Consider the following 14,675-nt stretch of genomic DNA (forward strand, 5'->3'; position numbering starts at 1 on the left):
TTATTAAGCAGCTGGGTTTACATTAGCCTGGCATCATCGGAATGAAGATCAAACCTGGATTGGAGAAAACGAAGGTACACCATCGCTGGAGTGGGGAACGAAGGTACATCATCTGAGGAGTAACTGTGGTGTGGGGGAACGAAGGTAGTAATACTACCCAGCTATTATTCCTCTCTTCAGAAGTAGTGGGTTTCTTACTCCTCCGTCTTTACGAATTGAGCTGCTATGCTGCTGTAGCGGTTGCACTGCCACTTTTGATTGGTCCGAAGACATCGTCGCAGGTCTTCTTTAGCAGAGCTTTGGCATCGGAATTTGCTCACCGCTGCATGGATTTGTATTGTCGGCATCAAAATTTGACTCGTCCTCTGGGTGAACTTTGTACTTCATCGTCCACTTGGGTGAACTCTGTAATTCATCGTCATTGGCATGAGGATCTGATCAGTGGTTAAAAGAAACAAGTCCATAGCTTAGATAGAAATATCATCTAAACATAATAGTTCATTGAACCATTTTCTCAAACAGTTATAAGGCAAGCAACATTCAAACATTATAAGTAGCTTAAAATGTAATAGCTGGCATAGAGAACTTGATGGATTTTTTGCGAACTTAGATACCAATCGCGACACATAGATAGTCAAATATATGCGTACTTTAAAGAAATCAAAACAACATTCCATTTAACCGAATTACAGATCCGCATAAATAGTTGAGAAAAATTTTGAATTAAAAGAAGCATCAGTTGAAAACTTAGGAAATCAACATAAAAAAGGGGAGAAAATCCTCTCCTGGTCTTAACAAAGATGGGAAAGGGAAACCCAAGGTCAGAGAACGTTTTTAATTGAAAAAGTTTTAGAAGGTAATGAAAAACTGCATCTAAGTAAACATCAGCTAAAAACTGTTTAGGATGAAATTGAAAAGGTAAAATCTTGTGCTGGTCTTAGAGACGCATGGAAGAATGAAAGATTTTATGAAATTGGAACCAATTTTCAGAAAATTGAAAAATAATTTTAAGAGATAAAAAGTGAAACAGGTAGAATAAATTCTTTACCCATAGCCTGAATCTAGCGCCAAATTGTGAATACCCTTAATTTGGTATCACAACCAAATAAAAGAAACGATATATCAACAGATAGAATGAGATATAAACATAAATCATAGCAAAATTAAGTGCAGTAAAGTAAAATAGAACACAACAATATACGTGGTTCGACAGAATGTCTACATCCACGGGTAAAAGAGAGTTAAGGTTTTCATTAATCCTTGCTCAGTTCCAACGGGACTTCATTACAAAAGAGGGAAGTGCAGAGAGTTTTTAGGTCGAGAGAGAGAAGAAGTCGCCCCTTTCTCAGACCTAATCGTCAGGCTTTTAAGGGGAAAATATCTTCCACCAAATGACATGTTTATCCTTAGCTTAATAATGAAGCAGACTTGCAAATGATTCGGTGCGTGTTGTTGTACAATTATATCCAGCTGCGGCTTCTGATTGTCCTCCACGTGTCAATACAAATTATAGTGTATACAATCTTTAGTGTTTGTGCAAAAAGAAATTACACGGGCAAAAAAAAAAAAAGGTTGGCTTCCGGGCAGAAAATTCCCGTGAACGACCCTGCATTACGGGTTCTAGCAAAACTAAACCAAAGTTCATTTCTAGAGGGATGGTTTACCCACATGCTTGCTTTTTGACTTAAGGTATCAATTGACTTTCCAACTAGCAGGTCTCGTACACCAGAATCATTAGTAAATTAAAGAAGTAGAAATTGACGTTTAGTCCCAAAGTTATTGGGCTTGGGACGCTTTAGTCCACTCATCTCAGGCCTAGTACACAGTGGTCCAAAATTCCCCCGCATTAACAATCTAATCCAAACTTTGGACGAGTTAGTCCAAATTTCAGCCGATCCACAAAATACCACCATTTAATCTTACCTTAATTACCCTTCTCAGCTTTACCATTTAATCTTATTTTTTTGGATCTCAGATTTTTTCTTGGAGAGAGAGACAGAAACAGAGGCAGTTGTGGTTCTTCCGCAGAAATTTGTTCTTCAGATTAGTGCTCTAATCCCATGCATTGGCAAAACTTGACGCAACGAACCCCGCTGATAGTTGTCAGTTCGGCAAAAAACAGCTCCTCTGGAGCATCAGCGACATCAGTCTTCTTCGCTGTGAAGTCGACATGGTGAAGAATGCATGTCTCAAGAGGTACAGATGTAATGGAACCAGGCTCCACCAGCTCATATTTTTTACGCTATTAATTTTAGGCCAAGGCAAGAGAACAAAAAAGAAAGATTAAGAGAATACAACAAAAATAGCGATTGATTTCAAAAAAAGCAATAAAGATTCAGAAAAAAACTGACTGTTCTTGTGGTATAGAAATTCATGGCATCAGCTGCATATTGCCTTGCTACATCAGGAACTTGTTTATTAGATGTGTCCTTACGTTCCTTACTGGGTTTTGGAACCAGGTAATCTGGATCAGGCCTGAAATTGTCAAGATTGAAACAAAATCACTTTGAGCAAATCAAAAGTATTCAATTGAGTTTATGATAAAGATCAAGATGTGTCAATAACCATGTCTAAGTTTAAGATCACAACCCTTACTTGCCTATGTTCGCTCAAGACATTCAACTCATACTTGGAAACTCTAAAGTCTAAAACGAGTATTGCCTAATTTGACCAAAAAAGCATAAACATACTAAACAAAAGGTAAATGCGTACGACAAAGATAATAAACAAGCGGCAACATTCTTGTATCATACTAAGGTACGTACATATGAGTTCAACTGTCCATGGAAAAGACACCAAACTATAACCTATTTTACTCAACTATTTAGACAAGTCATTCTTCTAAGAATCATGTAAAACAAATATTTGGCAGTCTAGAAAAGCAATCCTGGCTCAGGATGAACGCTGGAGGCCATAGAGAAGTTTAGTAAATTTTTCATCTTTATGTATCAATTAGGCTCACAGGCAAAATAGCGATACTCAAAGCGTTATTGGACATGTGTAAGACAAGGTAAGCAAACATTGTAAAGTAATAGTAGTACAAGTTAAATCAAGCAATTGGTCAAACATGAATTGCAAATAAAATCCAGAAACTAACAGAAGCAACCCCAGCACAGATTCAATATACGTAACAAAAGAAAAATGTTAGTAATAGTTACAGAAGTGGGAATATCTACTAAAAGAGGATGAATCAACATATAAATAGCAAACAGGGGCTTCAAAAGCTCCCCCCAAAAAATTCGCAACTAATAACTCAATTAGGGATTAGAAAACCCCAGCCCAGATCGATTAGATCATTGTTAGAAAAACAAAATAGAACTACCTGTCAGAGTCAGACACATCCGTCGAAAGCGAACGCTTAGAGCCATCAAGTAAAAGTTCAGACGCATCCGTCAAACACAAACTTTTGGAGTTAGATGAAGAAGAACTACCACTGTAATCACGGAATGATCCACGACCACCACGCGAGAATCCTCCACCCTTAGGATGCTGAACATTGTACCACGAGCAATAACGGCAGCCATTGTTTTTATCTCCTGCAAGACGAATTCATAGAGTTGCTAATAAGTAGTCATAAATCATAATAGTGATCTCCGATTGACAAACAAATCAATTAGCAAGCAAAACAATGCACCTAAATGAGGGCCTCAGGCAGTAAGAGACAAATGAAACTACCACATCTACATGTTGAATACAAACCTGAAATTGAGTCTATTGGCCCCATGCATTTGCAACACTTGACGCTACGAACCCCGTTGGTAGTTGCCAGTTCGGAAAAAAACATCTCTTCTGGAGCATCAGCAACATCAGCCTTCTTAGCCGTGAAGTCAATATGGTGAAGAAGGTCTGCCCTGCGAACCACGGGTGACATGGAACCAGGCTCCACCAATTCATATTTTTCACTCTATGAATTTTGGGCCAAGGCAACATAACAAAAGAGAAAGATTAAGGAATATCCAAACAAAAATGGCGACTGGTTCCAAAAAAAAAAAAAGCAATAAAGATTAAGAAGAGAACTGTCTGCTTCGTTGTTATAGAACCTCATGGCATCAGCTGCATATGGCATTACCAGATCACGAGCTTGTTTAGATGTGTACTTACGCTCCTTTTTGGGTTTCACATTCAGGTCCTCTGGAACATGCCTGAAATTGTCAAGATTAAAGCCAAAACCACTATGAGAAAATCAAAAGTATTCAATTGAGTTTTAAAGATCTGGATGTGTCAATGACCATGTCTAAGTTTAAGATCACAACCCCTAATTGCCCTATGTTCGTTCACAAACAAGCTTTCACCAAGACATTCAATTCATACTTGAAAACAAAATCACCTTAAAGACTAAAACGTGTACTGCCTAAGTTTACCGTAAAAGCATAAACATACTACACAAAAGGTAAATGAGCATGACAAAGGTAGTAAACAAGGTACTACATATGAGTTCAACTGCCCATGGAAAAGAAAAGGAAGAAGAAAATGCACCAAACTATAACCTACTTTTCCGAAAATAAAAAATCCCAGTTTATAACTTAATTAGGGATTTCAAAACCCCAGCCCAGATAATTAGATAGTTGTTGGAAAAATAAAATAGAATTACCAGCCAAACACCTCCGTCGAAAGCGATCTTTTCCTAGCTGAACGCAGATCTGAACGCAGAACCACCATCGTTTTACCCTCTCTCTCTCGGCACTTCCAAACACCGCTGTCTTCCCGCCTCACCCCAATGAATTTGGTGTGCCCTTCCTGTTTAACGGCAGGTCTATAAATTTGGCTACATTTTTATGTGGTGAACGGTCCAAAAAAAAAAACAATCTCCGCACACGTGCAAACCTCGTTGAATGATTCAACAGTTTCTCCACAAAACCCTCTAAAAACCCCGTCCTCGTTAACCACCATCATCGTCACCGCCTTCGCTGCATCTCCGGGGAACAGGTTCCCTCTCCCAAAGAGCAAACCCTTGGTCGTTGAAATTATCTCTGGTTTCCTCAAATTATCTTACAATCAAAAAGCATCTGATTTTTTGTTTATTTGTTTCTTCAATCTAGGTTTAAAAATTTGAACCAGGTTTCTCTCTGTAAGGAAAGCCAACCATGAATGCTCCTCAGCGTTACGAAAGATTTGTACTACCTGAAGGAACCAAGAAGTAATTATAATTAATTCTTTATTAGTATGATTATTATTTGTTTAATCTGATTAATTTATTGCTTACTCCTTTGTTAATTTCTATGTGAATTAGGGTTTCTTACGAAAGAGATACTAAAATCATCAATGCTGCTTCGTTTACTATCGAGAGAGAAGATCACACTGTTGGGAATGTCCTTCGGATGCAATTACACAGGGATGCTAATGTTCTGTTTGCTGGTTACAAGCTTCCTCACCCTCTTCAGTACAAAATCCTAGTCAGGGTCAGTACATTTTGTATTCTCTTTTGGTGTGATGTTTCAATTTAGAGTTACAACCATATATGATGCTCAAATGATGTGTTTTTGTTATTGGGCAGGTTCATACAACAAGTCAATCTTCGCCAATGCAGGCATACAATCAGGCAATTAATGATCTTGATAAGGAACTTAGTTGTTTGAAAAATGCTATTGAGGTTAGATATCTCTCCCCTCTTGGAGTTCTTAACGTACGTTTCCCCTGTTTTACAACATTTAGAAATATATTCTTATTTTGATTCATGCTGGAGTGTGTTTTTGACAGTAGTTAGATGACTCTGAAAGTTTATTGTTTTCACCCACCCGAGAGTAAGGCTTCCTAAAACACTCTCCACATGTTAGGAGATGAACATGATGAGGCCACTTTGTTCAGTAAATCTTTTCATGAGCTGCGTTGTTTTGTTTAGAACTAAAAATGTAAAATGGGACTAAGGTCATGTTTTAACATAGAAGCTGATGGTTGAAAAACTCATGTTGGTGCTTGTTGAGCTTCTAGCTCAGACTCGGGTTCAATCTATCAAGGCTTAAGAGTTAAGACAGTAGAAGTAGTTCTCTTTTTCTGTTTGGGTTTTAGGGAATAATAAAGTGCCATTTATTGCTGCATAGAAAGTTTGATTCATTAGTTTGTAAGAAAATTAGCAACATAAGGAGAAAATAGATGTGATTTTGGTAGGAACATTTTTCATATCAAGTACTTCGCTGTGAAGTATCATTGTTGATGAATTTAAACTTTGCTTATTAAAGACTTAGAGGTAAACTAATTCCCAAGACGCAAGCTTTGTACTTGACCCTGCATAGGCTAAGTTCTTGTTACAAATTAAACTACAGTCTAGAGTCTAGAAATTTCTGCATTATTGTCGGTTATGCAAACAAAATTTGAAGATTTATTCTACATTAATCTTTTTATGCTCTCTCTCATCCCATAGTTTTTATTCCATATTACCACATCCGCAGCACTATTTTTCAAGTACTCATTTATGCTATCATTTTTGATGTTGGCATGAATGAAATGCGAAATTTTGGACAGTCAAAGTGAAGTTCTTTAGATAGTAGTGTAATAACTGTTGTCGGGATATTTGGGAATGAGGATACCTGAAAAGACGGATTGAGAGAATGAGGATCAAAACCCTTTGTACTCTTCGGATTTGGGGTGGAAAAAATAAAAACCAGCCTGTTGGACTGGCGTGAGACTCAGATCTTAGATGATATGCCTCACTGGTTAGAGTATCAAATCCTGTGCCTGATAATTCCTTGCTTAGACAAAGAATATGATTATTTACTGTTGATTTAATTTCTTGTGCTTTTTCCTTACACCACACCTTCCTGTGTACCTAGTATTCCTGCTACTAACAGTTTGTTGTTATAAACTCTCTGATATGCAGTCCGAGGTCGAGAGGAGGACGCCTTAGACGTTCCAACGGTCGTGTAAATCTGTTGCTTGGATAGGGGTTTGGTTTTCCTTTTGATACAAGAAGGTGATTAGTTGAAGCAGATTATGGGTCAAATGGGTTGTAATAATACCTTACTTCAATTGAGGGTTTTCTTTTTTTTCATTTTGATTCTTTTGCTGTACACCTTTAAACGGTCTTAAAAAAACTGGAACAAGCTTAATATGTGGTTTAAGCCATGTATTTTGTAGTACCCAGAAGCATCAGCTGGGAGTACCTTGGTGCTAAGCTTAGAAACGAGACTGTCAGGTAGAGTATTCATACAATTCAATTACAAGGACACTCTGGGTTACATAGAACTTATCCTAGGCAGTATTTTGGCAAGGATTTTACTTGCCTAGAATGTATGTCACTGATAATCAAAACCTATTGTTCACAAAACTTTATTTCTTGCTAAAACTGCACTACAAGTTATGGTAATTGCGTCGTTCTATGTATCTTCCCACTTTATTCTGAATTATAATGCGTACCATTCAACCCAAATGATTAAAAGTATTCTAGCTAGTAGCAGTACTATGATTGTTCTGAAAGTGATTCAATCTTTATACTGCGCCACCGTATGCTCTTCTCATTTGGCCCTAAAATAGGCACATCGCAATCCTGCAAAAATTCCACAGCTCATCCTTAAGTACTTGCGTATTTGTTTGCGGATGGTACAGGTTAAACCTCTTTAATAGTGTATTGGGAGAAATTACTAGATGAAGGGAAAGATAGATAAGCTTCTAACCTCGGCCTGCTTATAAATCACATTCCTTCTCCTATCCTCCTCCAAGATATCATTGGTGGGAAGAGCAGCAGCGGTAGACTTTGTTCGCAATATGCGAATTGGAGAGTCTCCGATTACTGCATTCTGTACATGTGCAAGCCCAACTGAAATCTAAGAAAAATACTGATCTAGCACACGAACTGGAAAAATAGCAACTGTTCCAAAATCACTAGATATTATATTTTATTTATTTATTTTTGCTAGATATTTTATTCGGTACGTACATTGAGGAGAAGAGCAGTTTGTAGAGCATAAGGTTGCGTAAAAGTCACAAGAGCACACTGTCTTGTCGTCGTTGTTGTCAACTGCTCATCTTCTTTTCTGCACTAACTCATAATAAACGTAATCAATAAACAATTTTTTTTTTCAGCATAACCAAACATTCAGTCAATAAAGAGGGGATCACCGATAACATAAGTACCTATGGATGCGAGTGCTGGCAACGGTGCCACAGTAGGAGAAGAAGGTGCTGATGTCCATGCGAGTCACGTTATCTGATAGGTTACATACCTCTATCGTTAGATCCAACGTCGCTGGATTCTTCATTATTTATTGATGTTGCTGATTAGTTGCGGAGGAATGATAAAAATCAAGTTTTGGTCTGTATATATATATAGATCAAGGAAAAGAGGAAGAACATTTGGTAGTGACGAGAATAATCAAATGATGCTAAACTTGCAAGATGGATCCACGGAGAAGGTACTTAAATTGCGAGAGAGAAAAAGAATATGTGGTTTCCCTTTTAACTCTTTATGTTTTTGCCAGATCAATTTCATTAGTAAGAGGAGCCACTTGTCCATCCAATTTTAACCACTCTCTTCTTGTCCATCCCATAAGCTCCAATTTACATCGAAGGAAACTGAATTTGCTACATGATTCTTATTATTATCATTTTATTTTATTATTTTTTTGAAGCATTGTTACATGAATTATTCCATTTATAAATCTGAAACTTCATATATCTTCACCTCTTTTAAGGAATAAACTGCAGTTTTATGTAGACGTTCGACCATGCATGCCCCAAAGATGTTGGTTAAATATTTACTTTTTTACCCTTATTTGGTACATTCATTTATGGTCGTGTACGTATGATCTAGCCATAAACTTTTCGCTAGCATTCTATAATTCAGAAGAACGACAGTTCGAAAAATTTAGCATATTTTAACCAATCAAGGAAAAAAAAAGAGAATGGTTTATGGAGAAAATGAAAGCGAGGAACAGACAAAATGGCGAAATATAAATAATTGTGCCTTTGATTCGATGAAGGAATATAAATTAGAATTTTTGAATTTCATGTTTTTCTTCTAAATCCACCATCATCTGAAGAAATTCAAGTGAAATTTGAGTACACTAGAAATAATCCGTGCCGTAATGACACGACATGAGATAGAATGATTTTTGGTTAGAATGATTTTAATAATTACCACACACTATGAGGCTTAATTCGGCCCATGAGAACTTGTAGACATGAAATCTTAATCCAAATAATTATAACTTCGGTTATACTTAAATAATAGTTTAATAATTCCTCTCAATATTCTTTAGACTTCAAATAATAGTTTTTGATAAAAATTCCTCGTTGATCATTCTTTGAAGGACGTGGATTTCTCACGTTTTGATCGACCATTAGTAAATCCAAAGCATTAACTTAGTTGGTCGCCATGAAAAATCGACATCTTCCCATTTTCTGGCAACACGAAACTTGAGTACTACAGGTTTATTTTCATCGCAATTATGTAAAAAATGATTATAAGGCGTCACTAATATTTTATTCTTTTAAAAAAATAGTTTAATTCGGATCGAAATAACAATATACTCAAGTTTTCATCAATCATTAGTAAATCCAAAGTAGTGACTTTGTTGGTCGCCATGAAATCGATCTCTTCTCATTTTCTTGGAACAGGAAACCTGAGTACTGCAGGTTTGTTTTCGTCGCAATCATGCATTCTCGAAAAGAAAGCAAACACGTTTTGGGCAAAGGTTTTTGTGGGGTTGCGCCTAATCATGTTTGACATGTTGATGCTCTTAAGTTAAAAAAATTCACCATACAAATAAGTTGGAATGAGTGAATGTGTGTGGTTGAAGAAATACACTCCTTTATTTGTACACTGCTCATTGATAATTGTAATTAGGGACACATTCAATTTTTGGACGTTTTTTCTTTTGGAATGGGTTATTACGTGTTAGTCATAAAGGAGCATCCGTTTGCATGCAGACCTTAGAGCATGGACAATTTTAAATTATTTATGGGTAAGCATCTCTTTTAATCGTGGGAGGATAATGGGGGAGTATAAAGATGATCCAAAGCAATTCAAAAAATTGTAATTAAAAGAGGAGATTTGTTTTTGGTCTAATCAAGATCGTTTCTTTTTTGAGATTCTTTCATCTTTGTTTGTGTTGTGGATCACCAAAAAAGAACAAAATTATTGATTCCATTAGAAGACATTAAACGTTTCTAGAAAAACGCTTAAAAAAAATTGATTCCAGAAAAACGTATGCGCCATCAAAATTCACATTTATGAGTTTGGAGATTCATTCATCTGTACGTTTTACTCTAGTAAGTGTGTAAATGGCATGGAAGCTTATAAGTCTCATTTTTCTTTTGGAATCAATTGATATGGTGACAGTTCATTTCACCATTTAGTTTCTATAGTGTTATCTCTATATTTCAATTGCTTGGAAGAGGCTAATCATGATTAATTGATTTTGTTTTTGTTTTTATGTTTCTTTTTTTTTTTAATTTCTTTATTTCTTTTTTGAGTATATCTTCTTTTTGTTTGTGTCGTAGATTTTGATCAAATTATTCATGGCATTAAAATCTGATGCAAAGATAGTTGTGATCATGATCAAGAATACATGGTTCATCTGTCGATTGGTTAAATGTTTCATTTGAAAATAAATTTATTACGGATAATATAAAATAATTATAAAGTTCTTTGTGCTTTGGATTTTACATCGTAAATCTATTTATTTATTTATTTTTGCAGGATGATGAAAATAAGCTTATTCGACTAAAATTAAAATTAGACCCACGACGTAAGGTTAAATATTTTGTGAGTCCTTTTTTGGATATATATATTAGTTGTATTTTTTGATTCTTCCCTTTAAACAATGAGTACAATGAAAATTATTTTTATTATTTTTAAAAATAATAATTGTTTGCATATTGCATGTTTTTAAAAGATGGCTAATTTGGTTTTTAAATTTTTTTTTCTTTTTTCATTTTTTTTTTCTTAATGGTGCATTTATTTTTTCAGTTTATTAAGAAAGTTATTAATATCTCCATAATGGAAGAAAGTTACAAACACCGCAGCCGCTAGATATTTTTGGCTGAGATGAGATTGGGATGGTCGGACCACTTGTTTGTATCTCAAAATATTATCCCTCCATCCAAAGCTCAAAAACCTATGTTTATTTGTTTTATAGATTACATTACTGTGAGTATTACTTCGTAGTAAAACCAAAGGATTTTGATATTCTTTTTGGAGAAATTTAACTTAGAATTAAAGGAATAATTTTGTTTTCGAAATATCCAAGAATGCGAGATTTGAACTTTGTTATAATTCAGCGGTCATCTAAAGAGTGTTAAAAAGCGTGACTGGCATGACTCTAACTCTGATCACTACAAACACTCATTTCGATCATCCAATAAAATTAGGTATGACTGATATGATTCTAATTCTGATCAATACAAGGACTCATTTCAATCGTCCAATAACTTTCTGGGTAAAATGGTGGATAGGTTCTATACAAGTAGAATCCCAAATTAAATAAATAAAAAAACATCATGAGAAAGAACGAATTACGTCCCATCCATACTTTTTTTTATAGGTGGGATCGGGGCTTGACTTCCCCAGGCTCCGGCCACTCCCAAAGACTAAAAAATCCTTATGTTGTCTTGTTTTTATTTACTAAAATAGAAAAGAACCATTTTTTAGGGATCATGGTTTTTTGGGAGACCATGGTCTTATTAGACCAACCTCCCGTTATTTATAAAGGGTGTCCTAAAGTTAGGTAAATACATATTTACCCTTTATTTTAATTAAATTAAAACTTACTCAATAACTATATAAATCTAATCATATACATTTAATCTAAATGAATTTATTAACCAATATCAAAATCAAAAACAAAAACAAAAATAGGAGGGGAATCGAAATTTTTTAGTTTTGAAAAAAAATAATTATTCTCTTCTTCTTCTCTCTTTCCTTGACGTTCCTCGTTCGATTGAAAAACCCATCAATCTTTTTAATTCGTTCTTTGATTGGGAAAATTGAGTAGAAATCATCAAAATATGGTTTAAATGGAAGTTAAAGTAGCATGTTCGGTTAGGAATAGTTTTAAAAAAACTAGTTTTGTAACCGAACATTCTGAAACCAAGAACACGAAGAACACTTCGGTTATCACGAATTTAATTTTTCGTAACCGAACTTTGAGTTCGGTTGGTTCGCAAAAAATATTTTTAACCGAACTCCTCATTGAAAACCAATATATTGTGTTCGGTTGATCCCCAAAAAATTCTAAAACTAGTTAGTAACCGAACTCTACCCATAATACAAAAGAAAAAAAAAACAATGTAACCGAACTGTTTTATTTTTCCCACTATGTTGAGTTATGATTTAACCGAACTTTGCCTACTCTGTTCGGTTGGTTCGCAAAAATTTCTAAAACTATCTAGTAACCGAACTCTACCTATATTACAAAAAGAAAAAAAATCCAATGTGACCGAACTGTACTATTTTGCCTACTATGTTGAGTTTCAATTTAACCGAACTTGTCCCACTGTGTTCGGTTTGTTCGCATAAAATCTTAACAAACCGAACTCTTCACTAATTGCATACATGTGGAGTTCGATTAGATATGTTGTTGGGTTAAAGTTTGCGAACCAACCGAACATTACTCTGTAAATCCTATAAACAAAGTTCGGTAACATGTCTGTTAACCGAACGACTAAAAACCTCCATTAAAGAGCGAGTTCAGTAACCTGCGTGTTTGGAAAAAGTAATCGAACTACACTTTCAGATGAGTTCGGTAACCTGTTCTTCACATAAGGTAACCGAACAAGCCCAAATCAACTCTAAAAATTTACATTTTTTTGAAAATTTGGAGAAATTCAACCAACATTATCTAAGTTTGAAGCATACCTGGGTACCCAAATACTCTTTCTCCGGTTGTGGTTGGTAAAATCAATCGTTTTTCATGTTTTCCTTCTTCATCTTCTCTAACTTTACTCTCTCAATAATTCTACTTCTTAAAAAAAGAAAAAAAACATCTGATTTTTTAATCTCACTAATTATCTTTAACTTAATCATTACACTAATTATTATTAACACTAACTAATCATTACCCAAAATTAATCAGGAGGGTAATTTAGGTATTAATATAAATATCTAAATAAGGGGTGACTTAGATTTACTTCTAATGTCTTACCCAAAATAAAATCATGATCCCCCACAAAAAAACCATGATCCCCAAAAAATGGTTCCTAAAATAAGTCTTATAGATAAAAGTAGGTTCAGCAAGGTACAAGAAAAAAATCCATTGAGCCCAAGCCCCTTCCACATGTGCAACCTAGCTTAGCCCCTCATTTATTTTAATGAGCAAAAATTTATAAATAATAGAATGAGGTGGATACAGATTGGGGTAAATTACTCTTAGAGCATCTTCAATGCTAGAGGTGGAGGTAATCCTATGTGGAGTTCTAAATATCACATTTTTTATAGAGGTCACTTACATATGGACAAAACAAATAAAATTAAGACCTACACAAAAATCATCTTTAATCCTCAAGGTTTTATCTCTAACAACTTTTAAATTAACATAGAGACAAAGTGATGATGTGGACTTAGACCCAAGGTTATGGAGAAGGTCTTATTTAGACTTTTTATTCCGCCCCCATATAACCATGTTATAATTCCCAAAGACCTTGACCTTTGCATTGAAGACGGAATTTTGGTGGAAAAAGTCTTAAATCTTAGGCGACATGCTTTTTTATGACCTCCACCCCTAGCATTGGAGATGCTCTTAGATCAAAGTCTTTTCATGCTTTGTTTTATGTGGGAAACCACTGTCGACCTTTGTCTGATTAAAATTATACTTTTGCTTTTATGAAGCATGAAAAGCATTTATTAGACCAGTGATTATATGAGGGTATGTTTTACTCATGGAGTCATTTAGTACAATTTGATTTAAAAAATACGGGATGATCCCAGATTGTTGTAGATATCCTAATTGACTTTCACCCGCTTCATGATTCGTAAGAAAATTTGATGATTGGGTTCCTTCCTTGTAGTTATATTCAATAGTAATTTGTGAATTTAAGCATTCCATGCTTGACTTCAATAATCATTCCAGCTATATACCAAGGTGGATCAAAATCATATTATTGTATGAATTGAAACAGGTTTTCCGAGTTTGTTTCAGATTGTACTTTATCCATTCTCCTCGTTGTCGCAATTCTTGACGTAATTAGCATTGCTAATGTCTCAGATATTAGCACGATGATGGTGCCAAAAGATTGTTCCACTGGTACTACCGCTATGGCCGATGAATCTCTGCATATGAAACCTAAACATGCAATTCCATGATGTTCTCTAGCCTCCCATTTGTGTATTGATCTTAATCCATTTTAGTTTAGGAGTGACCTAGAGTAGTCGAAATCGCTCCTCGGTCCTACTCGATTGGGGAGCTTGGAGCAATGAGTTCGGACTTGGAAATTGCCAAAACTCAGCCTAATACTCGGAAAATATTTATTAGAGAAGTGGTATTTGAACCTCTAGAGGAAATTATTTACGACACCCCAAAAAGTGTTAAAGGCACCCTGAGGAGTTGATAAAGGCACCCATCAAAATTCCTATTTTACACCCCAAAACTTACTATTTAAACCCACATGATAGCTGCTAAAGGGACACCAAAAATGGATAACGGGAGGTCATCTTCTTCCAAATTCAAAATTCAACATTGGCTGGAAAATTGGGCAGAAACGTAGAAGATTAGGTTTGAAGATTTGGATGTGTTTTAAGGAGATTC

General features: G+C 35.3%; 3 protein-coding genes across 6 annotated transcripts; 1 reads left to right on the forward strand and 2 right to left on the reverse strand.

Annotated features, from left to right (window-relative positions):
* Positions 1-1,452: 1,452 nt before the first annotated feature.
* Positions 1,453-4,738, reverse strand: LOC113331622. 3 transcript variants are annotated; one of them, XM_026578312.1, is made up of 6 exons: positions 4,592-4,738; positions 4,070-4,142; positions 3,700-3,904; positions 3,323-3,536; positions 2,352-2,475; positions 1,453-2,242 (listed from the first exon to the last, which is right to left on the reverse strand). In XM_026578312.1, the coding sequence occupies exons 1-6, from the start codon at positions 4,657-4,659 to the stop codon at positions 2,045-2,047; spliced, it is 882 nt and encodes a 293-aa protein (XP_026434097.1). In that variant the 5' UTR covers positions 4,660-4,738; the 3' UTR covers positions 1,453-2,044. The 3 variants fall into 3 exon arrangements, with proteins under 3 accessions (XP_026434097.1, XP_026434098.1, XP_026434099.1); XM_026578313.1 differs by having other exon boundaries at positions 4,041-4,142; positions 4,592-4,650; XM_026578314.1 differs by having other exon boundaries at positions 4,018-4,142; positions 4,592-4,650.
* Positions 4,739-4,835: 97 nt separating this feature from the next.
* Positions 4,836-7,158, forward strand: LOC113331624 (DNA-directed RNA polymerases II, IV and V subunit 11-like). Of its 2 annotated transcripts, none has more exons than XM_026578317.1 (5): positions 4,836-4,926; positions 5,040-5,137; positions 5,231-5,399; positions 5,495-5,590; positions 6,815-7,158. In XM_026578317.1, exons 2-5 carry the CDS (start codon positions 5,085-5,087, stop codon positions 6,839-6,841), a joined length of 345 nt encoding a protein of 114 aa, XP_026434102.1. In that variant the 5' UTR covers positions 4,836-4,926; positions 5,040-5,084; the 3' UTR covers positions 6,842-7,158. The 2 variants fall into 2 exon arrangements, with proteins under 2 accessions (XP_026434102.1, XP_026434101.1); XM_026578316.1 differs by having other exon boundaries at positions 4,870-4,954.
* On the reverse strand, positions 7,106-8,494 carry LOC113331623 (protein vip1-like). The gene is made up of 4 exons (XM_026578315.1): positions 8,068-8,494; positions 7,871-7,967; positions 7,608-7,730; positions 7,106-7,480 (listed from the first exon to the last, which is right to left on the reverse strand). Exons 1-4 carry the CDS (start codon positions 8,190-8,192, stop codon positions 7,394-7,396), a joined length of 432 nt encoding a protein of 143 aa, XP_026434100.1. The 5' UTR covers positions 8,193-8,494; the 3' UTR covers positions 7,106-7,393.
* Between the last annotated feature and the right edge of the window lie 6,181 nt (positions 8,495-14,675).

Source organism: Papaver somniferum, unplaced genomic scaffold, assembly GCF_003573695.1.
Source record: "Papaver somniferum cultivar HN1 unplaced genomic scaffold, ASM357369v1 unplaced-scaffold_125, whole genome shotgun sequence".
Taxonomy (NCBI): Eukaryota; Viridiplantae; Streptophyta; class Magnoliopsida; order Ranunculales; family Papaveraceae; genus Papaver; species Papaver somniferum.